This window comes from Petromyzon marinus, chromosome 41 (assembly GCF_048934315.1).
Source record: "Petromyzon marinus isolate PM22_M1 ecotype Great Lakes invasive population chromosome 41, UKy_Petmar_22M1.pri1.0, whole genome shotgun sequence".
NCBI classification, from domain to species: Eukaryota; Metazoa; Chordata; class Hyperoartia; order Petromyzontiformes; family Petromyzontidae; genus Petromyzon; species Petromyzon marinus.
The window spans coordinates 3,472,726-3,487,457 of record NC_133707.1 but is presented as its reverse complement, the minus strand read 5'-3'; the positions used below and the strand labels follow the sequence as shown (position 1 = coordinate 3,487,457).

Sequence of the window (14,732 nt, the reverse complement as noted above, 5' to 3'; positions counted from 1 at the left end):
ACCAAACACGACCACCACAGACCCGTCCATACCCAGCCACGCGCCGACTGCAAGCCGACAACACACCAGCGCCAGCACAGAGCACATGGCACGGCGCCCTCCGACTTGGGCTCCTCCGCACGGTCCACCTGCCGCTGCTCACCCACACCACCCCGGCGCTGCCCAGCACGACTTTCCGTGCTCGAGTGGGGGGTCAGAGAAGAAGCAACCAAGACTCATAGCGTTCTAGTTTGTAAATACCCACCGAGGCTGTAGCGTCACGGGGTTTAAAGATTTGTCCACGAAAAGGAAAAACCTCTCTTGTTAAGCTCGAAATTGATAGCACCAAATAACATCTGTTTCTTACATGATAGCTGGACAATGCAGTGATTTCACTTGTCTGTTACTTTGAATGTAGGGCTTTGTTTTTATAAACAAAGCAACAAACCTACAGCCCAAGCGCGTACCTGCACAAGCTTGTTTGTTGCATTCTGTTCTGAACCGAGCTTGCCTGGGCTAGCGAAACTGGCCTTTTTTTCCTGCACAGAATAAAATCACAGACGTTACACCAGGTGCTGTGCTACCCTGCGTTCACCAGTCACAATTCTACACCCCGTGTGTCGCGGCGCACTTGTAGCTGCACGAAGGGCGGCGTAGGGGTGTGCGAGTGTGCCGAGCTGAGCTGCTTAGCTCAGACACCGCTCCGCTCGTCACCCATCCAACACAGCGGCTATTCATCGCCGTTCAGATCAACAGAGGGCTTACCTCTGAATCCAAATGTACGGTCCATGTGAGCCAAAAAGGACCAAATGATACCAAAAACCTAAGTGGAATTGACGTAATTGTAAAAAAATCCAATTCGTCAATAACACTGTGGCTTTAAAAGAAAAACAATATATACAATAGGTGACGTTTCAGGCAACGGGCGTTCTTTATAGCACATGAATAGGGGCAGATGCTCAAAATGTTGCGAATTATACATTTTTTAGGAATAGGTTTTACCCTTCTAACTGGCACAAAAACTGACACCTTTATTCAAGGCATCATGTTTGCAATGACCACAACACAAGCAGTCAAAATGCAAACAAAAAAGACAACTCTGATAATCATATGCACTGGCCTTGAATTTGATTGGTCCACACCCGAGACAGCTTTTCTTAGAGCCTAGTCTCCATTGGTGTGGGACCAGAAGACGCCAAAAGGCGTACAACTCAAAAACAGCGCACTATCAGAGTATTGAGGGCTCGGGGTGAGCATTAACATTATGAGACCTCCTTTGCCAGAAACAAGATATAGGAATAGGTTTTACCAATGGAGACTAGGCTCTAAGAAAAGCTGTCTCGGGTGTGGACCAATCAAATTCAAGGACAGTGCATATTATTATCAGAGTTGTCTTTTTTGTTTGCATTTTGACTGCTTGTGTTGTGGTCATTGCAAACATGATGCCTTGAATAAAGGTGTCAGTTTTTGTGCCAGTTAAAAGGGTAAAACCTATTCCTATATCTTGTTTCTGGCAAAGGAGGTCTCATAATATACATTTTTTCCTTTGGCCAAAATGCGTAGCTTTTGTCGTTGTGTCTGTTCACTGCTGCCAAAAGCATCGCCAAATAATACGTTGGAGTTATTTGTAAGGCCAACATAAGAGTTATCCAATAACCTTTTCCGATGAGTAACCACCACAATCCACTGGTCATTTGCCACACACAACTCTGAACCACTTCCACTTTGCCGAATCACTGACCCACCGATGAGTTTAAAGGCAGAAACCAATTTTTACTACCCAAGCGGCCGACATGCTTACCTTGTGAAAAACCTCGTTTACTCCATCACACTCCATGCGAGGCGAGTTATTAGATGACGCGACACTGTTTGCGGCCAGCCTTACGATCCCATAAAGGGGGGGGGGGCAACCCCTTCCCCCCCCCCCCCCATGCCTTTCGGCTATAAAAAGGGTCAGGTTGTATTTTCAAAATAGTTTTGGGTGACGATATGTTTTTTTTTCTCTACCCCCAAAATCCTGCAGCGTAACATACACGGCCGTACAAAATAAAATAGAACTCTTTTTTTTTGTTATCCCCCACCACTGTGGCAATGTTCTCTTGTCGCACCGTGTCCTCCGTGCGCGAGTCTGGCCGGAGAGCGTGCCCGCTGGCTCCTCAAAACGCACCAACACCCTCGCGCGTCTCCTCTCAACGCATCTTCAGAGCCACCGTCACTCATCACGCTACGCTATCCCCGCTACCCTTCCCCGAGAACTCCCCTCCTGACCCCTAGCCTCCCTTCCCACCTCTATCCCGCACCCCTTCACAACCCCCCACCCCCCCACCCCCGCACCCACCGCCCGCTCCTCCCCCGCCCCCCGTGACCCTCGGCAAGCGAGAGGTTAATTGCTCTCGAGCTTGGCGAGCTCCTGCACGTAGACGCCGATGCTCTCGCTGTCCGACAGCACGAAGTAGACGGACTTGAGCGATGACGTGGTGGTTGCCACGAAATAGGCGCTCACCGCCTTCAGGATAAGCTGTGCCGCCGTCTGCTTGGGGAAGCCGTTCCTGAGCGAGCGGAGGGGGCAGGAGGAAGAGTGGGGGGGGGGGGGGCAGGGAGAGTGCTTAGGGTCTATGGAAAAAAGCTAATACGAGTGGTTGCTTGGCTAGTTAGTGAGGGGTAGCGCTAAAAACTAGTGACTGGTTGGTTATGGTTGGGGCAGTGCTAGTAGTAATAATAGTGCAATTAGTAATGCACACAATATTTCACAGACACAAATGGTCGTAACTGAGGTATGGAGCCAAGCTCAGTGTCACTTGAATGCCAGGGGACAGAGGTGGTAGGTTTTTATGTGTCTCTTAAAAGAGTAGGTGGCACATTGAATGCTGCAAATGTGAAGTGGGATGGTTTTCCAGATGGATAGACTGGTTTTGTGAGTGGTAGTGTTTGGCAAGGACCAGGGTGAGCACGAGGTTGGCCTCACCTCTCCTCCCCCGTTACCACACATCACCAATTCATCTTTTGTATGCTTTTTTTGTTATGCCGACGTTCACCACACCACTTCAGGCTGCTACTGCTGCGAGTGAGGATGATGAGATGGAGACGTGTGAAGGAAAAGAGTTGTTGTGGGGGGGGGGGGGGGGGGGGCGCCCTCACCGGCCCGTGGCGATGGCAGGGAAGGCCACGGACTTGAGCTTCTTGTCGTCGGCCAGAAGGAGGCAGTTCTTCACGGCCTTCTCCAGCTGCTCCTCACACTTGTCGGAGCCCCACTGCGGCGCGTGGCTGTGAATTACGAACTTCACCGAGAGACCGGCGCCCACACTGGCCGCCGCTGCACACACACACATACACAAAGATCCCATTGTAGCCTTTCAAGGTTAAATGCCGCTCGCGAACACATGTCCATGCCAGGCCATCTCGGAGCACTTTATACATGACATGAAAGTGCAGTTGTATGTGCAGAAATTGAAAAGGTGAAAAACTACCCAGCCTGCAAGCTGGCATTAGTCTGCTAGTAATTTGTGATGATTGCTGTGTGTAATTCCAATTGTGTAGTTTTTCAGAATTTGGCACATTTTGGATCATGATGCTGGCACGCAACGGCCTATTTATTTTAATGACGTGAGGGGATATTTAACAATCAATTTGAAGCAGATGGCGCGTTAATATATTGTGGTTATTACACCCGCAGTGATCACCAGGGTGGTCTGCCAGTTGAATAGTGCCGCTCTCAAATAAATGGAATACGCACTACCACTGGTGTCACATCACAACTGGACCTACGAATGCCACCACGGTACACATGGGGTTGGTGGTGTGGTCAGCACCAAGTCTGGCCACCTTTGTCGACCTACTAGAGGTACAGGACCATTTCAGTTAAAAATGACTGGTGTTTGCTCTGAACGGGACTCCAACTCGGGTCGCCAGTTTGCAGCGCAGTGCACTCATCACCGAGCCACCACTCCCCACGCCCACAGGTACACACACAAACAAGTACACAAAAACACACGCACAGCACCGTTTATCACATATTACCAAGACCCTTACGGCCTGAAACTTCATTCCACATGGCCCATGGCCACATAACCGCCACCAAATTGAAACTGACCGCAAGTGATATTTAAACATCACTACATTTCGCCATCCTCCATGAGTTACACCAAGAGGGAACTACAGGTCAAAGTCACCGACATGCCGCTAAATCTGGCCGTCGTTCTTATCCCTTTGCTGGACCCTGTGTGAGCAAGCAACACGCTCACCAGCAGCGATGTCAAGGGGCCCGTCGGACTTGCGCAGCTCTTTGATTGACTCCGTGAAGTCCTTCCCACCGGCCTTCTCCAGCGCACTACCTACACCCGCCACCGGCACACACAAAAATGCTTGGTAAGACAACATAAATCGGCATTCAGTAGCTTCGAAAGGCCTTCATCCAACAGCGGATTGATAAGGGCTGGTGATGATGAAGTGCTTGTGCAGGCTGTACATGATTGTCATTGTTCAGCCCTTTGTATCTCAAAGCGATCAACAACAGGGAAAACATGTATAATATAGATCTTTGTTAATCCACCGCTGAAAAGCCTGCTCACACCTTGTGGGAGTTGTTTTGATTATACTTCATCACATCGGTCAGTACAGGTTAGCGAAGCTGGGGGTCCAGATGTGTGCATGTAGGTTGAACTTCTTTCGCAGCACGGCCGCAGCTCAGCCAACGGCGAGTCAACGCCGACTGACCAAATTATGGGCAACTTCGTTCAAGCCTGTGCCACATCGCTCACCGAGGTCGTCCTTCAGGTCGATATCGGCCGTGGTGGGGTGCACCACTGCCTCCACACAGATGTTGGCGATGTTGCCGACTTCGCTCTGCGTGAGCGCCAGCTGGGGGCGGCACAAACACACACGACGCACAGCTCGTCACACAGCCAACCAACAGCTAGGCCCCATCAGGCAATAGTCTGGTGAATCAACTATACGGTCAAGCAATCGACTATCTGGTTAATTAATCGACCATCCCGTCATTCAATCAACCATCCAGTAAATAAACTATCTGCTCAATCAACTATCCGATCAACTTTTATTGCCTTGGATTACAAGGGCCTCCTCTAGCTTCACTTGCTTTTACCAGATGTGGTAATCCTTTGTACCTTGGTCCAGTCTATCTACGTTTGTGTTATTGCAATGTAAGTAAACTCCATCATACCAGGGAGGGTTGCTATTTCAAAGTGTAAACTATGTCACACCTTTCAATGAATCTTATTCTAAATGTTTTTTGTACAAATCAACCATATTTTGTATCTAGAGGCAACAGTTTTTTTTTATTAATCCGAAAATAGTGAATGCCGAGTGTACATAATGCGAGAGTGTTGGAGAGGTTTGCGGTTAAAATCCAGCAGACCCCCCCCCCTGGTTAATACTGTGGGTGTATTAACCGCTAAATGTACGTCATCTGCTCCACAGTGGACATGAAAAAATCCCTGACGTCTTCAAAAGGAGAAGGCCATTGTGTGTGCCATTGTCAGTCCAACTTAGAAAAAATTACTCCTTTGGGATTACACAACAACACTGCCCCCCCAAACGTGCGCCTCGAGTCGCCTCTCAGGCCGGTGCCAAATCACCTTGAGCGGCACATAGAGCTGCAACGGGGGGGGGGTCCCCTCTTCAAACGGTTGACATGACATGCAAGGCGCTTTGAGATGCCGAGGCATTCAAGCGAGCGCCATATAGATGAAAATAATATTTTAATAATATTCATATATATTACTTTGATACTGGCAAAAAGGTCCCGTCAAAATAATATTATTACTGTGTGAATACAAAGACGGTTAACCGCATCGCGCGCTTTCAGATGCGCTTTCGCAGCCGTCTAAAACGCACTTCCTTCCGATATTAGGAAGCCACTGGAGCCATGCACTTTTAATCTAGATTGAAAACTCTTGAGAGCTGCTTTTTGTGTTTAGTGTGTTGTACTTCCCCGCACCTCCGACGACCACAGTTGGCTACGTATGGTGCGAAAGAAGTGCAACATATATACATACAAAATGCATAGCAAATGAGCAAGTAAAAACCTAAAAGCATCTTCTTATTCCCATTCCAGCATTGGGGCTGCGTCAAATTTCTAATGGCACCGAGTCAGTGCTAGAAGTCCCACATTAGTCTGGTGCGGGCGCTAATCTTTACCAGATTACAAACGCCATTTTTTTGCCCACAAAGGGGTACTCAAGTTATCAACTCCAATAAAGTGTGATGGGCCAAGGCTACAGCTGATGACAGAGATTCGAATTCGCAACCTTCCGATTTGCAAGTCCATCGGTGCCAGGCCGGCCAGTTGCATTTTGGGCAGATGCAATCGCCAAGCCCGTTAACGATCGCCCGCGCGAAGAGGTGGTTAGACAAAGCAGAGCGGCACCTTCTGTCCCAGGAAGAGGTTTTTGGTGGATAGGATGGTGAAGCCCTCCCCAGGCCCATCTTCAGTGGCACTGTCGTTTGTCGCTTTGTTGCTCTCGGCCGTCTTGTCCTGCGAGAGAACGCGTGCGCTCGTTAACAATAATTGTTATAAAATAAACAATTACATGTTTACCCAGGAAAATCATGCCGAGTGCAAAGGCTTTTTCAGGAGGGGTCCTAAAGTGTCGTAAATTGATGGTCTCGGTCCAGTCACAAAAAAGACTTTACATTTATTTCCATACTTAATTTGGCTAAATTCTATCGCTTGAGATTTAAAATGTTGGTTTGACCATCATGCGACGAACCTCACTGTCACATGCAGATTGGGTGGGAAATTAGTGGTTTAGAGATCACTTGAAGGGATCCTCTAGAGATAGCTCAGTGATATCCACTTCTGTGGGCCGTTCTCCAATACGAGGCATGGCACTACTTTGTGTCTCATGACGTGATGCCAACAGCACGGTCAGGGTAAAAATTGTGGCCAAAAAATATTCCCAGAACTTGTTTTACTTCAACGAACATCCAATATATCTGAATTTTACGTAGCCTCCCACTTGGCAAAGCAGGTGATGTTTTGTTTAAGCGGGGGAATTGGGGGGCGGAGGAGACACCTTCTCGGCTTGCTTGCCCTTCTTGCCCTTTTTGGGGGCGGATGATGCGGAGGCCGCCGCTGCTGCTGCCGCCTTCTTGGCGGCCGCCGTCTTTTTCGCTGCGGGGGAGGCCTTGGGCTTCTTGGGGGGCGGGGGCAGCACGGCCTCCAGCTTTCCCTTTGCTCCGCGCTTCTTGGTGAGCAGCTCGGGGTGGATGCGGGGCAGCACGCCGCCACTGGCGATCGTCACGCCCCGCAGCAGCTACAAGGGGTACAACGGCACAGACGCGCGTGGTAAACATACAAGCGCGTGTGCAATCGCATGCACAACCGCGCGCAAATCACACGCAGACACACAGGGCAAAAACACAACCACACACGACCATGTAAAACGGCAATCGCACAAACAACCACAGACAACAGATACACACACAAAACGCATAACCATGTGTAACCGCACAAATTCACGATCGCACACTTACACAAAAACACGTACATAATACCAATAATCGCAAACACAACTACTATACTACATACCGATATGCACAAATAAACACAGGCAACAGTGCACGCAACAACAGCACATTCATACACTACCACACTTCAGTCTATGTGTAGAGAATGTGAGTGTGCTAGGAGTGTGTGTGTGTGTGACAGCAATGGTCTCTTCAAGTGTTCTTCAGTGCATGGCCCACGGGCCACTGGCGGCCCCTGGTGGCCTTTCGCGCGGGCCCCTAACGTGTGGCCCCCCACAATACACAAATGTGAAAACACCCCTTGCAGGCGTTGTGGCGGTCCTCATACTGTCTTATTGGCAAAAGTGTCCACCCCCCCTCCCCCTAAAAATGTGTTAAGGACACCACTCTATTCTGTAAAGTGTGCATAGGGCGGCTCTTGTGGAACGAGCGCTGCTCACCTGGTTGAGCTCCTCGTCGTTGGCCACGGCGAGCAGGATGTGTCGCGGAGTCACGCGCCCCTTTTTATTGTCCCTCGCGGCGTTCCCCGCCAGCTCCAGGATTTCCGCTGCCGGGTTCACCAAATTTACACGAGTCGGTCAAGAGGTTCAAGAGGTCAAGAGCCCTCAGCCAGCATAGCTGAGATCCTGGGTGCTTATCTAGGTATCAGCCACCTGAGATTAAACCGGGTTCTTAAGAGCAATGGGTTGATGGTCTCAGCCCTATAACCAATAAATGCACGCAAAAAAAAATGGCACGTTCAAATTAGTTCTGCACTTAATCGAGCCAAATTCCAGCTCTGGCAATTGGAAATATGAATTTGACTGTTGTGCGACAAATATGACTCTTATGCAGAAGGGATGGTGGGAGAGTGCTGCCCACTACTATGTGGACCAGAGGGGGCTTAAATAGGATCTGAGGTAGCTTCGCAATATCCGCTTCCATGGGCCTTCCCTCTCATGAGAAGGGCCGCACTGCGCTGTGAAAGATGAGAATGGCTAATTTGTCTCATTACATTGCACTCAACCAAATATGGGAAATTAGAGTTTTTTTTTTTATCCAAAGTGGTTACATGTCTGCTGAAAACTGGTACTGGAACAATGCTAGTCGAGAGGTTACCGGGTCGAGACCATGGCCTCACTGCACTCGTGGATAGGGGGCACAATAATGAACTAAACACGAGTTCTGCTGTGAGCACACACAACTCAACGTAAGCAAGTAAGCATAAAATTAAATTTCAAGCAAACCTATCACGAACAAACTTGCCTACTATGCCCTAGCACCAGCGTTACCCTGGATGCGAGCCAAAGCCACCTGTGGCACTTGGCCTCACTCCCTTGTCAATTTTAAATTCATGGCAGCCAAAAGGCCGCTTGCTGCACCGCTCGGATAGTTTTACGCCTGAGCAGCCATTCAAAGACCGTTCACACGTTACCACAAAAATTACAAAACCAATTGCTAAGATATTACTAACATGCCTTATGAATTAATCATAATGTGCACAACCAAAAAAAGCCACAAACTTGAAAAGTGTTTTATGAACAAAAAACTACGTACTTTTTGTGCTAGTGCAATTAGCATGCGTTAGAATGCAAGAACGTGTGTGTGGAAGTGCGGAAACCTAGTGCCCAGTTAGTTTGTACGTGTATCTCTGTTTTTTCCTGCAAACATTGATATGAGGTCAAATCCTGAAATGGAGGAAACACCGTAATGGCCTGACTTATTAACTTATTAATGTATGGTGTTCACAGCCTCCCCTACCACCACGGCTCTCCAGGAACAGTTGAGGATTCTCTCCCCTCCAATAAAGTGTCAAACTTCCTCTTACAGCGGACAGGAAAGCAAAGCAAGGGTCATGTGTACAGTCTGGTTTGGGGCAGCTGTATCGTGAAGTGTGGCAAATAGTAGATCACCACCAGCACAGCAACATCTTCATAAGCAGACACACGAGTTTGAGAAAACGATTGGGGGCAGTGCTTGGTAAAGTATGGTCAAATTACACCAATCCTCAGTGTGTGGGGAGGGGGGCTCATCCAGCAGTGGCTCGTGGAAGGGCTGTACATGTACATCGCACATCAACAAATTTTATACGGTGGATACGTATTGCATGGGTAACAACTCTAATGCTATACATTTTGCAAAGACACCAACATACCTGGAATAATCATGAACTTATACTTTTATGGTTTGGCATTCCTTGTAATTGTGTGGAGAAGATCGAGCAATGTTTCGACAACAATCCATCACTAGTTAATTTCATCGATGCATCTCCGTGGTAGACGGCCTCTAGGACGTGTTCCTCTTTTTGCTGCCACTGTCATTAATCTCAACCATGAGCCATCATCTATTTTAGCAACATGCCGTGCACATGCAAACTTACTTAACTTGCATCTGTTAACTGGCATGTGTTCCACTTCCTGTCTGTAATTTCAAGCAAGCACCTCTCTGTGCTTCTTTGAGCACTTTTGTTCCATTTAATTTGTCAATGGCTATGTTTCTGATCTTTATGTCATCGCAGGTTATATATACCAAAATTAAATTTCAGTCGCGTCAACGCTGAGGGAGCTATTGACAAAAAATATTCTTGACGAGACATGAAAATAACTCCTGGATATTCTCGCCACTTCCGAGTCAATCCTCCCAGTTGCACAAAAAACAGATATAGGAAGAATTTGGCCCTTCTCATGGTAGCCCGATGGCTTGCAAAGAACCTCTGTCTGTCTTGGAGAAGAGAAGACAGACAGAGGTTCTTTGCAACCTCTGTCTGTCTTGGAGAAGAGAAGACAGACAGAGGTTCTTTGCAAGCCATCGGGCTACCATGAGAGATTCGTTCATGAGGCTATCCACATATACAAACAAAGAAACAATTTCAACCGAGAAGATGGATTCTGGCTTAGCAATCATTGGAAGGATTTGATAAACCATTTCAGGTCTTAATTGATTGTTCACGCTTACGGTGGCTTTCAGACAGCATACATTAAATTTTCGTCTCCCCCTTCCTCTTTTCCGAACATAGATGGACTCGTCCTTCTAAACAAACTGTCAAATCGCTATCCGTGGCGCTAACGTTTTTAAAAATAAATAAACACAAACACCGTTTAAAAATAAATGCAAACAACGTTTGAAAATGAATTAATAAATACAAACCGCCACTTCTTTCAAATGTTTCTTGCCTTTGGTTTTTCACACCTGATGATGACTGTGTTACAGTCGAAACGTCGTGAGAATTTTATTGTTTTATATATATTTTATTATTTTATTGTTTCCCTTCAACGTGACTTTACCGAAAGAACCAAGAATACGGTAGTTTTTCTTGTATTTATAGTCTTTTTTATGCATCGATTTATTAACTTCATTGTTATATGGCACAGTTTTTATGCTTTTGTAATTTTGGATGACCAAGGTCACCCTTGCAAATGAGACTATCCTGGTCGTGGGTACTCACCGAGTTAAACAAAACAAACGTTTTCAAAAAAGTAGCATCGCTTCCAGAACTGAAAAAGACTGCGAACAAGTGCAACCAAAGAGTCTGTGATTTGACGAAAATGTGGTCTCAGATTGGATAAAAAATCTTGAGTGAACAGTTGTTACTCCCTTAGTGTATTTAGTCCTTGTCAATCCACTGCTGGATCAGGGTCTGTCCACACCGCGCATTTCATGGGAGATACCTAACCATACTTCACCATGTTGTGTCAGTACGGATAGTGAAGGTGGGCAGCACAGACGTGGGAGCATGTATGTGCAGTCCAGTACAACAATGGATTTAGCTGGACTGCCTTCTGCTGCCCTTGTAACTGCTACTAGGAGCTCATGGAGGAGGTCAAATGGCAAAGATAATTCTAGTCCATCCTGTAAATGCTACACGGTGGTACTAAATGTATCCACCCGCAGTGTCTCCATGCCTTATCTCTACTGCCAGTGCTCGGCCATGAACGACATTTCCTCATTCCCATAACTAGGATCAGTTTACCCATAGCACAGCCAGTTGCAGGCGCCTGCCCACAAACCATTTTTCATTTTATCAACAAATAACATCTCACCAATGACACCTGGCTACCCATTAGCATTTGTTTAAAACCCCTGATTTTGTTGGTCAGAGCCAGGAGGATGAAACCGATTGAAAGTTTACATACTGCAAGTCTGAAAAACCAATAGGCCAGTGATCTAAAACACTCGGAATGGAACTTTGCCAATTTACAGTTCATTGACAAAAAGTGTTTCTCGTGACACGACCGTGGGCCGATGTTTACATCCGTTCATGGTACTTGGCCACGGACGAAAACTCCACATTCCCATGACAGGAGCCAGCGAATCCACAAAACCCACTTGCAGACGTCTCATAAACCAGTACTTATTCTCGCTAACCTTCCTACTCACTCACCAACAAAATTTAATCACATCGCCACCTGACCGACTAGGTTCTGCCACGGCAACATCATTGATTTAGAAAAAGCCAATGTCTCAAGAAACTGAGTTTCATTATGTTAAACCCTCGGGTAAATGAAGATGCATGAAGACGCAACAGCCCCGGCAGGTGTTGCTAATATGCATTAAGTTGGTGAGGGAGGCTAGATTAAGAAGGTTTTGGAGCATGTGTTGAGAAGCGAATGTACTTGTGAAGATGATACAATAAGCTGGGCTATGCAGGGCAGAGGACCCATAGACTCGCACAAGAGACAAACACTTGCAGCTCAGAGGGGCCTATGGTCGCCGGTGCTGGGGCAGGAGTACAGGAAGATTGAGGGGGAGATGGAAGGACTCGGTGGAACGAGATGTTAAGGAAGTTGATGTGAGTAGAGGGCAGCCGACCACGTGCAATAGTGAGACATTTGGCTAACAAACTGTCTCCATGTAAGTCTCTATATATCCGTGTAAACACACGGGCCTAAATGTACAGTGCACGGGTGTTTATGCAAGTGTACGGGCTGAGTGTGCAAGTCTTTAATTTTCTGCGAGAGTCTAGGGGGGTGTGTCTCAAAGAAGATTTTTGCTGTTTTTTTCTCCTGGATTTTTCTGTGTAGTCACTCACTTTAAGATGTTTTCTTGTTCATGTTTTTTTTGCAGTTGCACTCGATTTAAGAGCCGAATGGCTCATAGGGCTATACCAAATAAATGAAAATAAATAAAAAGTACATGCAAGTGTTTGCAAATGTACGGGTCTATGCAAGTCTATATGCTATGGGAGGGGGGGGGGAATCTCAACGCAGTGCGAGTGTGCGCCTCGCACAACTCATCCGCACCGTCCACGCAGAGTCTTAAGGGGGGGGGGGAGCGAGGGAGGGAAACAAAACGCCAAGCGGCCGGCAGCAAGCAGCACCGTCCGCTCGGAGGTGGCCGATCGCGTGCGCGCGTGCGTGCGTCTCACCCGTGAGGTACTCGATGACTGCGGCCATGTAGACGGGCGCGCCCATGCCGATGCGGTACTTGTGGGTTCCCTTCTTGAGGTACCGCAGCATCCGCCCCACGGGGAAGATGACCCCGGCGCGCGACGAGCGCGACAGCTTGGTCATCTTCTTCTTGCCCCCTCGCGCCGACATGATGGCCGATTGCGGCGTTCGCCTTCTCGCTCAAAACCGAAAGTTGCAAGGTGGCGAACGGCTGCGCGAAAACAACAAAAAAAAAGTGCACACACGTGAGGTAAACTACCGAGTGGGGTAGTGGTGGTGTACAAAAATGTGGTTAGTCAACGATTATCGTTGTTTTTAGTTGCGATTGTTTTGTTTGTTGTTGTTGTGGTGGTGGTGGTACGGGGCGAGTGGAGGCGACCACGGGGTTGGTGGTGGTGGTGGAGGAAAAGCGCGGGGAAAGTCTCGCTGCCTCGCACGGCCCACAGCGCGCATGCGCGGCGTTTTAAACGAAAGCGCTTCCCCATTGGTCCGAACTCGCCGTGCAATGCGCGCGCCTCGCTCTCGTTGGTCCGCAGCGAGCACGTGACGCGGCGCTCGGCCAACGAGGGGGGCACCGTGGCCTCGTTAACGGCCGAGGAGCGCAGGAAACGAGCAGGAGAGCGCTTCCGGGTCATAGGGTCACGCTAGACAAAGCGCGGGGTTAGGGTGTGCGAGGGGGGTAGAGGGGGTGGGGTGCGAGGGGGTGGGGGTGAGATTGCTAGGGGGTGGGGTGCAAGGGGGTGCGGTGCAAGGGGGTGCGAGGGGGGCAGATGAGGGTGGGGAGGGGGGCAGATGAGGGTGGGGAGGGGGGCAGATGAGGGTGGGGAGGGGGGCAGATGAGGGTGGGGAGGGGGGCAGATGAGGGTGGGGTGGGGAGGGGGCAGATGAGGGTGGGGAGGGGGGCAGGTGAGGGTGGGGTGGGGGCAGATGAGGGTGGGGAGGGGGGCAGATGAGGGTGGGGAGGGGGGCAGATGAGGGTGGGGAGGGGGGCAGATGAGGGTGGGGAGGGGGGCATATGGGGGGTGGGGGTGCGAGGGGGGCAGATGGGGGGGTTGCGAGGGGGTACAGAGCGGAGCGCGCCGCGGGGCCACGACTCGCGCGCGCCGCGGCTCCGCAAGTCACCCGCGGCGGCCTTGCAATGCTTGGTCGGCGCGGGCGGCGATTCTAGGAAAGGCGGAGGTACAGACTTTAAAAAGGCGCGCTAGGCCGCAGCGCGACCTGAAGCCTCCCCCGCGCCGGGCCGACACGCGGCGTGCCCCAAACTCCGCGCGGGTGCAGAGGGAGCAGGGGGGGGAGGAGGGTGGGGGGTGGGGGAGGAGGGGGGAGGAGGAGGGGGCGGCGGCGTGCGCGCGCCGTGGCCCCCGCGGGTGGACGAATGCAAAGGAAGCGGAGGGCGTTGAGCAAATGCGGTGGTGCGCGAGCAAAGTGCGCGCGCGGAGGAGGAGAAAGGGGGGGCGGTGGAGGACGGGGGGAGGGGTGGGCCGGGTCGCCACCACCTTCCCTCTGCTCCCCCCCCAGTCCTTACCTGCTGCTGCTGCCGCTGCCGCCTCCGCTGCTGCTGCTGGTGCCGATCGCGGGGGGAGGGGGGCGAGCGAGCCGAATGGCGCCGCGCGACTGTTCACTCTTTTACATCTCCCAGTGCGCATGGGCAAGCGCGAGCGCCCCATTGGCGAGCGCCGGCGTCACGTGCCAAGGGGGGGGGGGGGGGTTGGGCGCAGGACGATTGCGCCCGGGGTCCGCCCCCACTGAACCAATGGGAGAGCGCGAGCGGCGCCGATCCGTAGTGGGGAATGTAGAAGGGGGGCGGGGAGGGGGCTCAGCAAGCTCAGTGCCTGGTCAGAGGGCTGCGCGGTCACAGACTCACAACCTCCACCCTCCCCCTGTGTGTGCTGTGCTGGA

General features: G+C 50.1%; 1 protein-coding gene across 3 annotated transcripts; it reads right to left on the bottom strand.

Annotated features, from left to right (window-relative positions):
* Window positions 1-2,311: 2,311 nt before the first annotated feature.
* MACROH2A1 (macroH2A.1 histone) lies at window positions 2,312-14,491 on the bottom strand. Of its 3 annotated transcripts, none has more exons than XM_032969079.2 (9): window positions 14,359-14,491; window positions 12,812-13,044; window positions 7,908-8,014; window positions 7,014-7,253; window positions 6,365-6,472; window positions 4,737-4,836; window positions 4,221-4,310; window positions 3,118-3,292; window positions 2,312-2,528 (listed from the first exon to the last, which is right to left on the bottom strand). In XM_032969079.2, the coding sequence occupies exons 2-9, from the start codon at window positions 12,981-12,983 to the stop codon at window positions 2,363-2,365; spliced, it is 1,158 nt and encodes a 385-aa protein (XP_032824970.1). In that variant the 5' UTR covers window positions 12,984-13,044; window positions 14,359-14,491; the 3' UTR covers window positions 2,312-2,362. The 3 variants fall into 3 exon arrangements, with proteins under 3 accessions (XP_032824970.1, XP_032824972.1, XP_032824969.1); XM_032969081.2 differs by lacking the exon at window positions 14,359-14,491 and adding an exon at window positions 13,956-14,073; XM_032969078.2 differs by lacking the exon at window positions 14,359-14,491 and having other exon boundaries at window positions 12,812-13,263.
* Between the last annotated feature and the right edge of the window lie 241 nt (window positions 14,492-14,732).